Source organism: Canis lupus, chromosome 8, assembly GCF_003254725.2.
Source record: "Canis lupus dingo isolate Sandy chromosome 8, ASM325472v2, whole genome shotgun sequence".
NCBI classification, from domain to species: Eukaryota; Metazoa; Chordata; class Mammalia; order Carnivora; family Canidae; genus Canis; species Canis lupus.
The window spans coordinates 71,385,921-71,403,170 of NC_064250.1; the positions used below are offsets into that span (position 1 = coordinate 71,385,921).

At 39.7% G+C, this 17,250-nt stretch overlaps 1 protein-coding gene and 1 pseudogene across 14 annotated transcripts in view; one reads left to right on the plus strand and one right to left on the minus strand.

The window, feature by feature from the left end:
* MARK3 (microtubule affinity regulating kinase 3) overlaps positions 1-17,250 on the plus strand; it is a 121,712-nt gene that overhangs the window by 67,102 nt on the left and 37,360 nt on the right. For all 14 annotated transcript variants that reach the window (XM_035719572.2, XM_049113508.1, XM_035719570.2 and 11 more), the window contains 2 exons: positions 11,481-11,529; positions 13,823-13,888. In XM_035719572.2, the coding sequence (XP_035575465.1) occupies positions 11,481-11,529; positions 13,823-13,888 (115 nt within the window). The remainder of the gene's footprint in view (positions 1-11,480; positions 11,530-13,822; positions 13,889-17,250) is intronic.
* On the minus strand, positions 10,113-10,241 carry LOC112658227 (U4 spliceosomal RNA; annotated as a pseudogene).

A 17,250-nucleotide genomic window follows, 5' to 3' on the forward strand; every position in this document is an offset into this window, starting at 1 on the left:
CTCTGGAAAACAGTATGGAATTTCCTCAATAAGTTAAAAATAGGGCTACCCTATGACCCAAAAATTGTACAATTAAGTATTTACCCAGAGGATACAAACATAGTGATCCGAAGGGGCACCTGCACCCCAATGTTTATAGCAGCAATGTCCATAATAGCCAAACTATGGAAAGAGCCAGATGTCTCTGGACAGATAAATGGATAAAGAAGATGTGATATATATACACAATGAAATACTCAGCCATCAAAAAAATGAAATCTTGGCATTTGCGGGACAACGGGGTGGCTCAGTGGTTAAGCATATGCCTTCAGCTCAGGGCGTGATCCTGGAGTCCCAGCATCTAGTCCCACGTTGGGCTCCCAGCATGGAGCCTGCTTCTCCTCTGCCTATGTCTCTGTCTCTCTCTATCTCTATCTCTCTCTGTCTCATATGAATAAATAAAATCTTAAAAAAAAAAATCTTGCCATTTGCAAAGGCATGGATGGAACTAGAGGGTATTATGCTAAGTGAAATAAGTCAGAGAAAGACAATTTTATGATTTCACGCGTGGAATTTAAACAACACAGAAGATCATAGGGAGAAGGAGGGAAAAATAAAATAAGATGAAACCAGAGAGGGAAACAAACCATAAGAGACTCTAATAACTAGGAAACAGAACTGAAGGTGCTAGAAGGGAATTGAGTGGGTGAGTAACTGGGTAATGGGTATTAAGGGGGGCATATGATATGATGGACAGTGTGTTTATATACAGCTGATCAATCACTGAACTCTACTTCTGAAGCTAATAATGCATTATATGTTAATTAATTGAATTTAAATAAAATAATATTTATACAGTATAAACTGAATAATTTAGCCAAATGTAACGAGAACTGATTAGGATGAATGAAGGAAGGACCTGAGGAAGACTTGGGAGAGCCAAATCTTCACTGTCTATATTAAGAAATCAGTAGATAATGGAGTGGGAGAAGGGGTTAAACAAATCAATGACCAGCAGCTCAGACATGCTATTTAGAAGTAAGGCAGCAAATACCAGAGTTGAAGGTACTTGCCAGAGTAGGTAGCTACAAGAAAACATCTAAAATGGAAAATCAAGGAAGCATTATATTTTGACATTTTAGAAATAAGTAGGTGGAGATGCCTGGCTTAGTTGTTAGAGCATAAGGCTTTTGATCTTGAGCTGGTGAGTTTAAGCCCCACTTTGCATGTAGAGATTGTGTAAATAAAAAAACTTTAAAAAAAACTTTAGAGGGGGGATCCCTGGGTGGCTCAGCGGTTTAGCGCCTGCCTTTGGCCCAGGGTGCGATACTGGAGTCTCGGGATGGAGTCCCCGTTGGGCTCCCTGCATGGAGCCTGCCTCTCCCTCTGTCTCTCTCTCTCTCATGAATAAATAAATAAAATCTTTAAAAAAAAACAACTTTTAGAAATACGGTCAACAATAAATGAAATAACTTTAAAAGTTAAAAGGATTGGGACGCCTGGGTAGCTCAGCAGTTGAACATCTGCCTTGGCTCAGGGCGTGATCCCGGGGTCCCGGGGATCAAGTCCCATATCAGGCTCCCTGTGAAGAGCCTGCTTCTCCCTCTGCCTGTGTCTCTGCCGCTCTCTCTCTGTCTCTCATGGATAAATAAAATCTTAAAAAAAATAAAAAGTTGAAAGGATTACCTATGGGAACTTCACAAAGAAAAGGGACAAACAGAAGAGGGCAGGGGTGAGTTTGGATAAGTAACCAGCATCTCCTGCCTTGGCAGACACAGGTCTTTACTTCCTTTTCTATTGTAAAAGGTCATGCAAATCAGTGAAGAGGAATATATAACCTAATAGAAAATAATCAAAAGATATACCTAAGTAATAGGGTCGATGGCCAATATTCAAGTAAAAATGTTCAACATCCTAAAGATACCATTTTTTTCACCAATCAGATCTGCAAAAGTCTAATAATGAATAGTGTTGGTGAGAGTGTAGAGAAACAGGAAATCTCATGTTGTTGCCAATAGTGCAGGAAGGTTTTTTTTTTTTTTCTTTTTTTTTCAGTATGTTTTAAATAATATAGCACTAACAGTTTTAAAGGCATGTTTGCCCTTTGGGGGCACCTGGCTGTTTCCGTCAATTAGAGCATGCAACTCTTTAAGTTGGGGTTGTGAGTTCGACCCCCACAGTGGGTGTAGAAATTACTTAAAAAAATAAAAATCTTAAAAAGGAAAAACAAAAAGGCATGTATACACTTTGGCCCTCATTCAGTTTCTAAGAATCTACCTTGTCAGTACATCTGTGTACTGACATGAGTACAAGGGTGTATATACAGTAGTTCCCCACCTACTTACCCAAGGGGGTTATGTTCCAAGACTCTCTATAGATACCTGAAACTATGGATAGTACTGACTCTTATATATACTACATTTTCCCTGTATATACACACCTATGATAAAGTTTAATTTATAAATTAGGCACAGTAAGAGAGTAACAGTAATAACTAATGATAAAATATGGGGCTCCTGTATGGCTCAGTCAGTTAAGCATCTGACTCGGATTCAGCTCATGAGAATAAGCCCCAAGTCAGGCTCACCTCTCAGCAGGAGTCTGCTGGACATTCTCTCCCTCTGCCCCTTCCTCCACTCAAGCATACAATCGCTTTCTCTCTCTCAAATAGGGGTCTTTTTTTTTTTTTTAAAGATTTTATTTATCCATTCATGAGACAGAGAGAGAGAGAGGCAGAGACATAGGCAGAGGGAGAAGCAGGATCCATGCAGGAAGCCCAATGTGGAACTCTGTCCCCAGGACCCCAGGATCACGCCCTGGGCCGAAGGCAGGCACTAAACCGCTGAGCCACCCAGGCATCCCTAAATAGATCTATCTTTAAAAAATAACTAATAGAGCAGCCCTCGTGGCTCAGCAGTTAAGCGCCACCTTCAGCCCAGGATCTGATCCTGGAGTCCCGGGATCGAGTTCCATGTTGGGCTCCCTGTGTGGAGCCTGCTCCTCTCTCTACCTGTGTCTCTGCCTCTCTCTCTCTCTCTCTCTCTCTCCCCCTCTCTCCCTGTGTCTCTCATGGATAAATAAATCTTGTAAATAAATAATTAATAATAAAATAGAATAATTATAGGGGCACCTGGGTGGCTCAGTCGGTTAAGCATCTGACTCTTGGTTTCAGTTCAGGTCATGATCTCAGGGTTGTGGGATTGAGTCCCGCTTGGGGCTCCACACTGGGTGTAGATTCTGCTTGAGATTTTTCTCTCCCTTACCCTCTGCCCCTTTTGGCTATATATATAGCCCCCCAAAATAGAATAATTAGAACAATATACTGTAGTAAAGTTATGTGAATGCAGTCTCTGAAAACATCTTATTGTACTGTACTTATCCTTCTTTTGTGATGATGTGAAATGATAAAATGCCTTCATGGTGAGGTGAAGTGAGGTGAGCGAGTAGGCTCTGTGACGTAGCTTTAGGCTACTACTGACCATCCATCAGGAAGATCACCTGCTTCTGGATCAAGATTGACCACAGGGAACTGAAACTGCAGAGAAGGTATGGGGGCAGGGGACTACTGTACAAGGATGTCACTGTAATGTTAGAATAACAAAACTTTGTCAGTAACCTGTGTGACATCAGTAAAATTCTAGTTAAATATATTGCCTTTTTTTTTTTTTAAGGATTTATTTATTTATTTATGAGAGAGAGAGAGAGAGAGGCAGAGACACAAGAGGAGGGAGAAGCAGGCTCCATGCCAGGAGCCTGACATGGGACTCAATCCTGGGACTCCAGGATCGCACCCTGGGCCAAAGGCAGGCACTAAACCACTGAGCCACCCAGGGATCCCCTAGTTAAATATATTGTAATATACCCATACCTGTCATATCCCCTCATCTATAGACCTCTTCCTGCGTGGGAGAGGTCACTGCTTTTGGCTAGTGTTACAAATGGTCTTTGATAATGCTGTTAATAATTATCTTATTTTCCTGTCATTTGTTAACTTTCCTATTTTGTTCTTTTTTTTTTTTTTTTTGTTCTTTATTTTAAGATACTTTTATTTTTTAATTTTTATTTTAAGATACTTAATGTTGGGTGGTTCTAAGCGTTACTCGGATCTCTTTACCTGCTTTAAATTTTATCTTACAGCATTGGCTCTCATGTTTACTTGACTTCAGAGAAACTCCCTGGTAGACTTGCTTGCCTTTCACTGGCAGCCTCCACCCACATATTGAGAAGGGATAGGAAATGCTCTCCTTGTTAAGAGTGATTAAAATACAGCATTTCCAGCTACCTTATCTTTTTTGAAGAATCCCCTTTTAGCCAATAAAAACCCTTTCCTTTGTTCATTCTCAACCCTTCTTAAAAATCAGATTAATTGGGATCCCTGGGTGGCGCAGCGGTTTGGCGCCTGCCTTTGGCCCAGGGCGCGATCCTGGAGACCCGGGATCGAATCCCACATCGGGCCCCCGGTGCATGGAGCCTGCTTCTCCCTCTGCCTGTGTCTCTGCCTCTCTCTCTCTCTCTCTCTCTGTGACTATCATGAATAAATAAATAAAAATCTTTAAAAAAAAAAAATCAGATTAATTGAGGGAAGGGAGGTAGATAATACAGTGACATGACTTTTAAAGTTCAAAAGACAGAAAAAGTATTGAACAAAAGGTTCATTCAGCCCTTGATTTACAGCCACCCCGGTCCTGCCCCTGGGACAATTAGTGGCATCAGTTTCTGTTTATCCTTCCAGAGATATTCTGTGTATAGAAAAGGAAAGACATTTATTTTTCCTTTTTTACACCAGTGTGTTTTCTTCACAATTCCTTCTCCGTTAACTCTGTGGGCTTTTGCCAGCCTCTCTCCCTCAGTTTTATTTGAGAGACTCTTTGATTTGTTCTTTTGTTCAGCAGAGCTGCAGTGAGCAGTGTGGTGTGAGACAAAGGAACAGGGGTTTCTGCACAGTGTAGAGGAAAAGCAAGTCCATCATCCTTCTGTTCTTCCTCCTTGAAGTCCCCTCGAGATGCTCCAGGATCTGGGGTGCTGTTGATGAATAGACTTGGGGCCCCACGTGTAGATGCTGTCACAGGCATCAGACTCCAGGGTCTGGATTTCATCCTGTCTCTCTGGCTGCCTCCTTTATTAGTCTCCATTGTGAACCCCAGTTCTTTCTTCTCTGAAATATTTGCTTTTTGGCATTCCTGTCTTTTCATCTTGCACAATTAGGCAGTGTTATTTCCTTCCAAGGATGCCATCTCTTTTTTTTTTTTTTAATTTTTATTTATTTATGATAGTCACAGAGAGAGAGAGAGAGAGAGAGAGAGAGAGAGAGAGAGAGAGAGAGGCAGAGACACAGGCAGAGGGAGAAGCAGGCTCCATACACCGGGAGCCCGATGTGGGATTCGATCCCAGGTCTCCAGGATCGCGCCCTGGGCCAAAGGCAGGCGCCAAACCGCTGCGCCACCCAGGGATCCCCCAAGGATGCCATCTCTATGCTGGTAATTGTACAGAATGTATCTCTAGCCCAGATTTTTTTCCTGAGCTCTGAGCCCAGATACCATGCACTTTGACTAGCCTCAAGGGCCCTCATACCGCATGTCCAAAAGCAGTTCAGTCTGCCCTGCTGTGCCTTGGTGCAGCCAGTTGTGTCTTCTCTGTCTCAGAGTGGCACCCAGACCTGCCCAGCAGTGTCAGCACCCACTCAGCCTCCCCCTCCATACCCCCTGAATATTTCCTGTGTCTCCTTCTCTTTATCCAAGATTACTAATAATTACCCAGAAAGCTTAGATTTACAGCATGGCTATTTTCTGTTCAAGAAGAGGGTGATCATTATGTTTGCTTCATTATCTCTAACACATAAGTTGTCATTCAAGTCTGTCACTCTGCTGCTACAAATTTTATTTATTTATTTATTTATTTATTTATTTATTTATTTATTTATTTATTTATTTGAGACACAGAGAGAAGGCTGAGACATAGTCAGAGGGAGAAGCAGGCTTCTGGCAGGGAGCCCTATGTGGGACTAGATTCCAGGACTCCAGGATCATACTCTGAGCCAAAGGCAGACGCCTAACCGCTGAGCCACCCCAGGCATCCGTCTCCCCCCCCCTTCCCCCACCGCTTTTTATGATTTTATTTATTCATGAGAGACACAGAGCGGCAGAGACATAGGTAGAGTGAGGAGAAGCAGTCTGCCTGTGGGGAGCCTAATACAGGACTCCATCCCAGGACCCTGGGATTATGACCTGAGCCAAAGGCAGACACTCAACCACTGAGCCACCCTTCCTTCTGTCTTGTACCTGTATATCTGGAGAGGGGAGTCTGAATATTGTCACCATCGTGATTCAGATCACAGTTTTATGTGACACCCCCCCACCCCCCCGCCAATGCTCTTTTTTATGTGCTCACTTTACTTTTTCATTGCTTGGTAAATTGTCTTTTTCCAAAGATAATTCCTGGACAACCCAAGTCCTGGTTGTTGGGACATATCCTTACTCTGTGGTACTATACGTTTGGGTCCTTACTATTCTGATCAATGGGATCCCGAAGTTATGCCTCCTAGCGTGTTTGTTCAGTTCCTGGGTACCAGTTCCTAGAGGACATGAAAACATTAGGAGGTTGCAGAATGGTCATTGAGGAGAGAATTATTTCACTTCATATATTTCTGTGTTACTTCATTTTGTTTTTTACAACTAGCATCTGCATAACATGAATGTAGAGAAGTTGAATTAAGATAAAGTAGGTGGATTTCTCGTTAAGTGTCCTTTGATAATAACAAACCTTTAAAAAACATATTGTATAGTCCTAATAGGGACTTCTCTAAAAGTTAATGCTTTCTTTTGAATAACTTACTTTTATCCAAATTTAACTATCTTCAATTATCAGGTTCATGGTTGATTTGAATATATGAAATCTCTGGTGTTTTATTGTGGGGGTTTTGTTTTGGGACTGGGGTTGGCACCTCTCTGAAATCTCTGGCATTGTTATCACTTATATGCAAACTGTCAACTTTTAAAAACTCTGCCAATGGGCAGCTCCAGTGGCGCAGTGGTTTAGCGCTGCCTGTAGCCCAGGGCGTGATCTTGGAGACCCGGGATCGAGTCCCACGTTGGGCTCCCTGCATAGTGCCTGCTTCTCCCTCTGCCTGTCTCTCTAGCTGTGTCTCTATGAATAAATAAAATCTTAAAAATAAATAAATAAATATAAATATAAATAAATAAATAAATAAATAAATAAATAAATAAATAAATAAATAAATAAAAAAAACTGTGCCAGTGCCCATCTTTTGCCCTGGGGATTTTCTGTACCAGCATCTATCAGTGATTTTGCTTGTATATTTCTAAGACAGCTGCATAGCATCATGAGATGAATGTGAACCTTGGAGTCAGAAAACTCACAGTCCTGGCTCCAGTACCTCCTAGCTGGGAGTCTTTGGACATGTTTATCAACTTGCTCGGTCCTCCTTCCTCTGCATTGGAGGTGGTCACAATCACCAGAGTTGTGAACATTAAATGAGATCATAGATGGAAGCATCTAGCTCTGTGCTTCAGATGCAGTGGACACCTCATAGTAGCCACTGCTTTCTTGCTTCCTCATCACCTCCTTGATTAATCTGCTATAGATTTATTAACTCATTTCTGCCTGAAACACAGTTCTGATAGAAGTACACATGTAGTTCTTTGGTACTATCCTACTAGGGAATCTGTGGCTTTTCTTTCTGCTCTGGAATTAGGCTTGTACTACCTATCCTTCTGTCTGGTTCCATTTCACTTTCCTCTGTCTTTTCACAACACGTGCCTTGGTGTGACCTCTGCCATAACTCATGGGTTGTCTGTAGTATATTAGTTATCAACTGCTCTCTAACAGATTACTCCAAAACTGAGCAACTGAAACAAAGCCATCTGCTATCTCAGAGTTCCTGTGAGCCATGTGTTTGGGGGTGACTTAACTAGGTAGTTTTGGCATAGGTGCTTTCAAGTCATTTTGGGCAAGAACCACAGCTGCAGGCATCTGAATATTTGATTGGGGCTGGTGGGTCTGCTTCCAGAAGAGCCTTCTCACTTGGCCCTGTCGAGGAGGTACAGTTCTTCGCCAGTTGTGTGCATGAGGCCTCAGTACCTTGCCATCTTGGGGTCTGTCCATTGAGATGTTTAATGTCCTCACGACACAAAAGCGAGTGATCTGTGAAAGCATGGAGGGAACTGCAGTGCCTTTCATGACCTAGTCAATCTTTGAAAGTCCCCCACTGGGGATCCCTGGGTGGCTCAGCAGTTTAGGGCCTGCCTTTAGCCCGGGGCGTGATCCTGGAGTCCCGGGATCGAGTCCCACATCAGGCTCCCTGCGTGGAGCCTGCTTCTCCCTCTGCCTGTGTCTCTGCCTCTCTCTCTAATGAATAAATAAATAAAATCTTAAAAAAAAAAAAAGTCCCCCACCATTTCCTCTGCCTTACTCTAATGTTAGAAGCGGGTCACTAAGTGCACCCCGCACTCAGAGTGACATTAAGTTTTACCTTTTGCAGGAAGGACTGTCAAATAATTTGTGGATATATTTTAAAAACTGCCATACCTGGGGTGCTTGCTGGAAGTAAGATTTTCCATCCCATTTCAGATCTAGCAAGAGGTAGGGTAGGGCACAGGGACCTGGAGTTTGCACAAACACCCTTATGATTCTGATGCAGTTGACCTGAAATCCACTTTCAGAAATGTACTGTTCAGCCAGACGGATCGCTTGGTCATCCTTAAATAGTCTTAGTTGGCCATACTATCTTGCTCACATATACAAATCACACATAGTTCATTTTCTACTGTGTACAGCTTTCTGAGATCCTGCATGAGTCTGGTTACCTCCATGCTGCCTGCTACACCAGACTGAAGTCAGCTCTGCCTCCCTCAAATTCCTATAATACTGCATCTTTACCTACTTTTGTGGCTCTGAGTACTTTATTTCGATGCTCTGCTGCTAGTAGGGATTTAAAAATGATTGCCTTCATTTGACCTAGTCTCCTTCCAGCAGAACGATAACAGTTCTGCACCAAGCATTCTGCTACTCAGATTTTAAAAGCAGTCTAGTCATTAGAATGCTAAGGAAGCTAGCTCAAACCAGGCTTCTTGGGCAGCCCGGGTGGCTCAGCGGTTTGGCACTGCCTTCAGCCCAAGGCGTGATCCTGGAGACCTGGGATCGAGTCCTGCGTCGGGCTCCCTGCATGGAGCCTGCTTCTCCCTCTGCTTGTGTCTCTGCCTCTCTCTCTTTCTGTCTCTCATGAATAAATAAATAAAATCTTAAAAAAACAAAAACAAAACCAGGCTTCTTGGTAGTTAGTACTTTAATGCAGGCATTTATCAAACAAATGAATTCTTGTGTGGCTTGGTTTCAAGTATATAGTAGTGAAAGGAGACCGGTGTGCCTCCCCACCCCCGAGTGGATGACAAGGCAACAATAAACAGATACACAAAAATGTATCATTATACTTGAAAGACATTCTAGAAAAGCAGACAGATCACTATGAGCTAAAACAAAGGAGATCTTCTAAAATAAGGTTTTCAGAGAATCTGCCTGAGATTTCAAGGACAGAAAGGAAAAAAGACTCTAAAGAAAGAAAAAGCTTCAAATATTCTGATATCTGAGAGGAATCAAGGTGGCTGGAGCTCAAGTTGTAGGGGGAAGTAGAGGCCACCATGGCTGAGATCTGAATTTTATATTAAATGCAGGGTCCTAGGCAGCCGGGGTGGCTCAGCGGTTTAGCGCCACCTTCAGCCCAGGGCGTGATCCTGGAGACCTGGGATCGAGTCCCACGTCGGGCTCCCTACATGGAGCCTGCTTCTCCCTCTGCCTGTGTCTCTGCACCCCCCCCCATTAAAAAAATAAATAAAACCTTTAAAAAATAATAATAATAAAATAAAAATAAAGCAGGGTCCTAACTTGTTGGTTGTATCCAACTTGGAGCTTTAGCAATTGTGGAAATAGCTGGGAGATTCAGATTATAAGCTACAAATTCAACTGTAATGGATTGGAACACAAAGCTTCTGTGTTGGTTTGACAGAAGGAAACTAAAAAAGAACCCAAGCCAGAATGGTGGTCGGAGTAGCTGTCTTCTCATCTCGGGACATAAAACGTGAGAATGACCACAACAGCAACAGGAGATACTTGTGTTGGAGATAGTGCTCCAGGCTTTAGAGATGATTCAGGAAAAGAATTTTACTCCTCTCACTCCATGTTTTTTCAATTAGCAATAATCGCGCCTCGGATAAACCTCATTGGCTACGATACTGCCACTGCACAAAGCTTCACTCCGTGTTTTTAAGCTCTGAGCTCAATTAGAGGTCGATACGTCCATATCCATCTCCATGCTGTTAGTTGTTAGGTGCTTATTAAATTCTAGATTAGATGTGGACAGGACAAATGCAGTAAGACCCTGTGATTTCTCCCCAGATTCCTTTCCACATAGCTGTTCCTTCTCCTCTTCCCAAGTTCTTCCCAGCCTGTGCCTCCTATAGGTTATAGATACTGGGTGTTGGGAAACCTAGTTCTGGCCCATCTCCCCACCAAAAGAGAGCAGGACCTTGGGAGATCTTTCCCTCTCCTTTCCTGGTTTGCACTTATTTGCAAGAGGATTGGATAATATGGCCTCTAAAATTGTTATTTTCTGAGATCTTCTGTTAGTAGTCTAAGACATAAAAATGTGCTGCTTCTGAATTCACAGCATATGTTTATGCAACAGCAGTTTAATATTTCTTATTCTCTGTGATGACTGGGCAACTCTACTGGATGGTTTTTCTTATGGCATCCCCTGGGTTCACTTGTGTGGCAGCATTCAGCTGACAAACTGATGAGACTGTGTGTACTTAGATGAAACAATGGGGTCTTTCCCTACATATAGTCTTTCATACTTGAATATGAAAGAGGCTAGACTGGCCTCTTCATATCATGGCGACATCATTCTAAGATAGCAAATGTCAATACGCAAGCATTTATCCATCCTCCTCTTGCTTTCCAGTTTGATAATGTCCCATTGGCTAGAGCAAGTCACAAAGCCCATACAAAAATGTGAAGATGCAAGGCAGGACTCATTAGGACCATTAATTTAACAGTCTGCCACGACTTCCATGTTAAGTTACCTGTCTTCTCCAATAAGAATTTCCCAAAGTGGTTTTGTTCAAAATCTTCTCGTAGAATTTCTTGGAATTATCAGTCCTAATACTCTCATGAGGTAGTTCATTAGGACTGTACATGTTTGGATGGGCAATATCTACCCCTGGTAGATATTAAATCAGGCCGAGTTTAATCACAAACTATTCCTGCCTAAATCTGATCTTATATGTTCATGATAGCAAAATATAATTGAGATTGTGGTATCATCCTCCTCTGTGACTTAAGCTTTTCCTGGAGGTAAAACTGAAGCATTTATAGCTACCCTAGACTTTCATGGTAATGTTAGATGTGGACTGGTGATTTAAATTTGTATTGCAACAGTGGAATAGAATGTTTAATAACCTGTGTTGGGGGATTATGTGTTTGTTTTTTAGCTCTTCAGAGAAGTAAGAATAATGAAGATTTTAAATCATCCAAACATAGGTATTTTCTGCTTTCTTAAATACTTTTGGGTCTCGATGCATTCCATTTGGGGTCTAAACATATATTCCAGGAGTGATAAGAAATATCTTTCCTCTTCCCAGCCCAGGTATACTTTTCATAAAATATGTATTTATACAAATTGTTGATCATTTTTATTAACTTTTTGAAATTGGTAAAGACAAGTTAAAAGCTTAGGTATTAAACTCCTGAATTTAAAGCTTTAATGCAGTAGAAACTCTAATCAGATCATAACTTTCCAATTTTTAATGCATATTAAAACATAATTTTATTTAATTCATATATGGAAAAGGGAATTATAATCAGTTAAGATTCAAAGGTTTTGCTATGGCAGTGTTAAGAAATTACTTGTATATTGAATCGTATTTTAAAAGATACAGGATACCTGCTATCTAATGGAATTTTTTTAGGAATTATTTTTTACAGTATAAATTTGTTTCATGTGCCCTCTGTGTGCATACCTCAGTGCTAGGTTTGATGAGGTGGGTTTAAAGGAAGGGTGTAAGGGCACCTGGCTGGCTCAGTCAGTAGAGCGTGCAACTGTTGATCTTGGAGTCAGGAGTTCAGGCCCCATGTTGGACGTTGGGCCTACCTAAAAATAAATAAGTAAAGTACAGATGAGGAAGGGTCATGATCCTGTTCTCATCATAATTATAGGAATAAGGTGAAAGTATGCAAATTACTTAGTATTCTGTATATACATCTCAATGAAAACATTTGATTACACATATAACATAGAACTTTTTGAATAATATAACTTTTTTTACACAGTGATAGTTCCTACAAGCTAAAAATATTACTTCTAGAGTGAAATAGCTGTTAAGACAGCCACATTAACCAGTTTAATATTAAAATCAGTTCTATGAAGTAGGAGGGAAAAAGTTTGATGTTACAGATATCCTATCAATTCTTAAGGCATAAGAATAAATGATAAAATGTAGTCACAGGAGGGGAAAGATTATACCCTATTTCATCAAATCTAAGCCACATCATTTAAAAGGCATTACTAGTTTTACATTACTGCTAAGGAAAAAAGTCTACGTACTAGTCAAAATGTGAAAAAATACATAATTTTAGAATCAATGAAAAGGATATGTTTGGAGAAAAATAACAAGGAATATATTGAGAAGAAAACCGTTCTTCACTTTTCCTGTCAGCCCTTTACGATTGGCTAGCTAATTCTCGGCTTCATATTCCAGCTTTTCACCAAATAACCAATCACTGCAGCTTAGAACTAGCTAACTTAAACATACTTATTTTCTTTAGTTATTTAAGTTGTGTGCTGATTACAGTTCTCTCTACTTACTCCTAAATGATATATGTTTGATAATAGATACGAATTTATAAAAATTTAAATTTGTATTAGATTCAGATAGTTTTTCCAGAAGAGCCCATATTTACACTGGAATGTTAGGTTTTATTTGTATGTTGATGGTTTACCAGCATATATGTCTTAAATTTCTTTAAATTATTTCCTGACCCCCCCAAAAAATAAATTAATTAATTAATTAATTAAAAAATTAAAAAATAAATTATTTCCTGACAACCTGAACATATCATTTTAGAAATTATATGATAACTTTATTCATCAGTTCAGCAAACATATATACTATGTTAGGCACTTTATTAGTCTGATACTCTATATTAAAGTGTCAGAAAATGGCCTGCACCCCATCCCCCTTTTTTGGTAAATTTAACTTTAAAGTATGTATTACCAAAATAAAGTAGATATGGAAAATAGTGATTCAGTAGCTTTAGAAATGTACTTCAGTTTCATTTTAAAACGTGTATATTTCTGATTGATTTGATATGGTTTTGTGAATTAAAAGTATTTTTAACTTGCTACATAGCAAAGTCACACTGACCCATTGCAAATCTTTAAAAAGTTCTTTTCAATTAATTATAGCATAATCCCTTCTACTACTTTTCCATCTCTTGCTTCAGAATAGTAACAAAAGAACCTTGTTCTCTCAGAACAAGTGAATCAAGCTTCCCAAGCAATAGAAGTCTCAAGTGAAATTGTTCTATATTTCCTTAAAGCCATACACTTGGTGAAGTAAAATAGATCTGAGCAGTCCCTGCAGAATTCATGCTTTTATAACATGTGTTGTAGTAATATATGATAAAATTCCCCCAAAAAATTCTGTTAAGAGGGTCAGTTATGAAAATCTTCAACAGAGAATCGGTTAACTTTTAGTACTTAGAGTTTATATGTACAGTGTATATGTATACAGACATTGTTTCTTTTTCTCCCAAATCCTTTCCCCTCCCCCAGTGAAGTTGTTTGAAGTCATTGAAACTGACAAAACACTCTACCTAATCATGGAGTATGCAAGTGGAGGTAAGAAACTTACATGGTTCCTCTTTCTTTCTTCCCTTTTAGGAAACACAACCATGCTGCCTGCATGGATAATTGTTAAGGGTTCATTTAACATCTAGAATCATAATACACTAGTATTAGAATCAGAAAAGCTGTCTTGGCTCTTCTAGGGGGTTACTATTAAGTACTTCAATATTAGCATTATTAATAATATCCAAAACTTGGATTTCTTTTATTATGGTCAGATGTACATAACATAAAATTTAGCGTTTTGACCATTTTAAGTTTACAGTTCTGTGGCATTAAGTACATCCATGTTGTTGTATAGCCATGACCACCATCCATCCCCAGCACTTTTTCATTTTCCCAGACTGAAACTCTGTCCCCATTAAACACTAACTTGGCTCTCCTCCTCCCCAGCCCCTGCCACCCACCATTCTACTTCCTGTTTTTGTCAAGCTGACTACTGTGGGTACCTCATACGAGTGGAATCACTCAGCATAATGTCCTCAAGGTTCATTGTGTTACAGCATGTGTCAGTTTTTCTTCCTCTTTAAGGCTGAATCATATACCATCATGTATATATAAACGCACAACATTTTAAGAACTTGGATTTTTAAATATATTAGTGCATTAGCCTGTTTGAAATCAACGTGTACTGCCTATTGGATGGTTTTCTTTATCACATTTTAATGTCATTGGTGTTCATCTTTCCTAAGGCCAGAAATGGTAGTTGCAGTACATAAGTTTAGATTTTTCCTTAAAGATTAAGGACTCATCATTTTTTTGGTCTATAGGGTTGTATACATGTAATCATTTTTCTGAAATGTATGTATATAACTTCTGTTTTACAGAGATACTCATTTTGGGGTTGAGGTTGGGATCACATGTAAGCTCCTTGTCTGTAGAGAGCAGAAACGTTCTAATTGGTCTCTGCATGTTCCCTACCTCTACACCTCTAGATAGAGCCTGGCACTTAGCAGATACTCAACAAATAAGAATTGTAGTGCACTTACGAAATCACAAGCTACTCGGGACATAAAGGATAGCTTTGATTGTTTTGATTATAGTAGAGTTTTATTGTTAGGACTTGGATCAGACAGAAAATTCAATCACAGCCTCATTGTAATGAATTAGCCAAAATAAAAGATTTTAAACCTACTGTGGGCAGGAATGAGTTACAATAGGCAAGCCCTCTGACACCATCTTTTCATACTCCTAAGTCATTATTAGTTGTGTGATAATAGAGTTTAAATATGTAATTAGAGAATTTAGTTGGGATTTTTCACAATTGAGAAGGAGTGGGAAGAGCTGAAACAATTGCAGTGTCAAAAATCTATATGGAGTTTTAACACTTTCTCCTTGTGTTACAGGCATGTTTATAACCTTTTCATTTGTGTAGCTTCTGCAGTGCTACTGTAAAATTCTATGATTCTACCAAAACGAAAAATACCAGGCTTAGAGAGGAGTAGGTAGTCAATTTAATGAAACTTTGGTAGCTACATTAATTTAGCTTTTACCCTTGAGGAAACGGAGACTGGGAAGTCATTGTGGTCATGCTGCCAGGCTAGGCTGGAGCCCTAGCCTTCTGATAGTAGTTAGCCTCTTCTGATTGGTCGGTTGGTCATGGCTTTCCTTTTCCACCTATTTTAGGTGTCAGGGTCATAGAGATTGCTCTTACATAGGAGCAAGACTAACATCTGAGAAGCATCCACTTTTAGTAGAAAGAGGGTGGGCTTTCTAAAACACAGAAATGGGATCAATCCAGCCATTGCCTCTCGTTGACAACGTGGCCTGATGAGTAACCATTTCTCTGAGCTTCTTATTGGATGTGCTAACACAGCCCTCTTTTGAGGGTTCAGTGCATTGCTCAGCATTGTAACAGAACTCATCAGTGGTGGTGGTGCTTTTTCGGCTTGGGCTATTTTAATCAGCTCAACAAAGCACTATCAATCTCCAGGACATCTGTTTTTTTGTGGTTACATTTGCCATTTGGAAGGAATCTTAGAAACCATCCAAGGCAAACTGCCTAATTTTTACAGATGAAACTGAAGCCTTGGAAGGTTATTCTGTGCCAAAAGTTCCATTGCTAGTTTAGTGTCAGGACCTGAACTAGGTCAAAGGGCTTTCTGATCTGATGACCTGTCCGGTGTCCTCTCAACCACATGGACCCTGACTTGGGTGGGAGAGCCACTATTTGCTGTCTTTTTCCTGATAAATAGCCTTTTGAGGTTTTCAGTTGAGCTACTTAATCTAAGTGCTAATACGTTTTTAATAAGGAAAATAAAGCGATCTGGGTTGAATTCCTGATTTATAGCTTTATTGTGAGTGTGACTTTATGGTTCCAAAATCTCTTAAGAGGTTTATATTGCTTTTAAATTTATAAAAATATTTTAAAATTATATTGACAGACTTGGACTTTTCTCCATGTTACTCTGCAACAACTAGTGGGTTTAATTCATTATGTTTTTTAAGTCCAAACTGTTTTTCATATGATATGCACACATCTCTTGCAGTATTAATTTTTTAACCACTTGTTTTGGCATTGTATACTATTCTACAAATAGAAAGGTCATTCGCTTAGAAAATGCTGACATTTTACTGAGCTGACATTTCGTAATTCATCATAGTTAAACGAATTGTGTAGTGTAAATTAACAATATGTAATGCATATTGAAAGTCAGCCCTCGACACAAGGGTTTATAAAAAAAAATGGAAGAGAAAAAAGATTTTAAAAAGAAAAAAAATATGTAATGCATTTTTAAAGATCATTATGCAATCAAGTGATAACTTGAGAATATTTATGCCTGTACATTACTTAAATATGTTTCACTTAGGGTAGAAGCTTAAAAATTAGAGGTATTAATTCAGAGTAGCTTTTTCCTCAAAAGTATTTGTTATATTCTGAAACTAAGCATTTTTTAAACGTCAGAATCTTCTAGTTGAATGTTATCACTAAGCTGATGGAAATAGTCTTTATTTTTATGAAGTAGATATGATTCTTTCCAAACACATTTTATGTCTAATTTGGTCAATTAGTACTCTTTTCTGTTGATTTCAGAAGTATTGTTTCTTTATTCCCACTTGATAATATTAATGTATTTCCTGAAGGGTCACCTCTTCCCTGAGTAATTAATACTGTGTAAACTGTCTGATGGGTGTTCCGCCAGCATGTGCTGTTAGCTTGACCTTCCCATCGAGTCCCAAACCGCCCACTTCTCACCACCATTGCCACTTCCCATTGGAGGCCCAGCGTCCCTCATTCTTGCCCTGATTACTGCACTATTCCCACTTATCTTTCTGTCCCTTCCCCAACCCTGACCTCCTCCCCCTCTAGCAGCCAAAGTGACCTTTTCAAGAGGTCAGTCACTTCACAGCCTCCT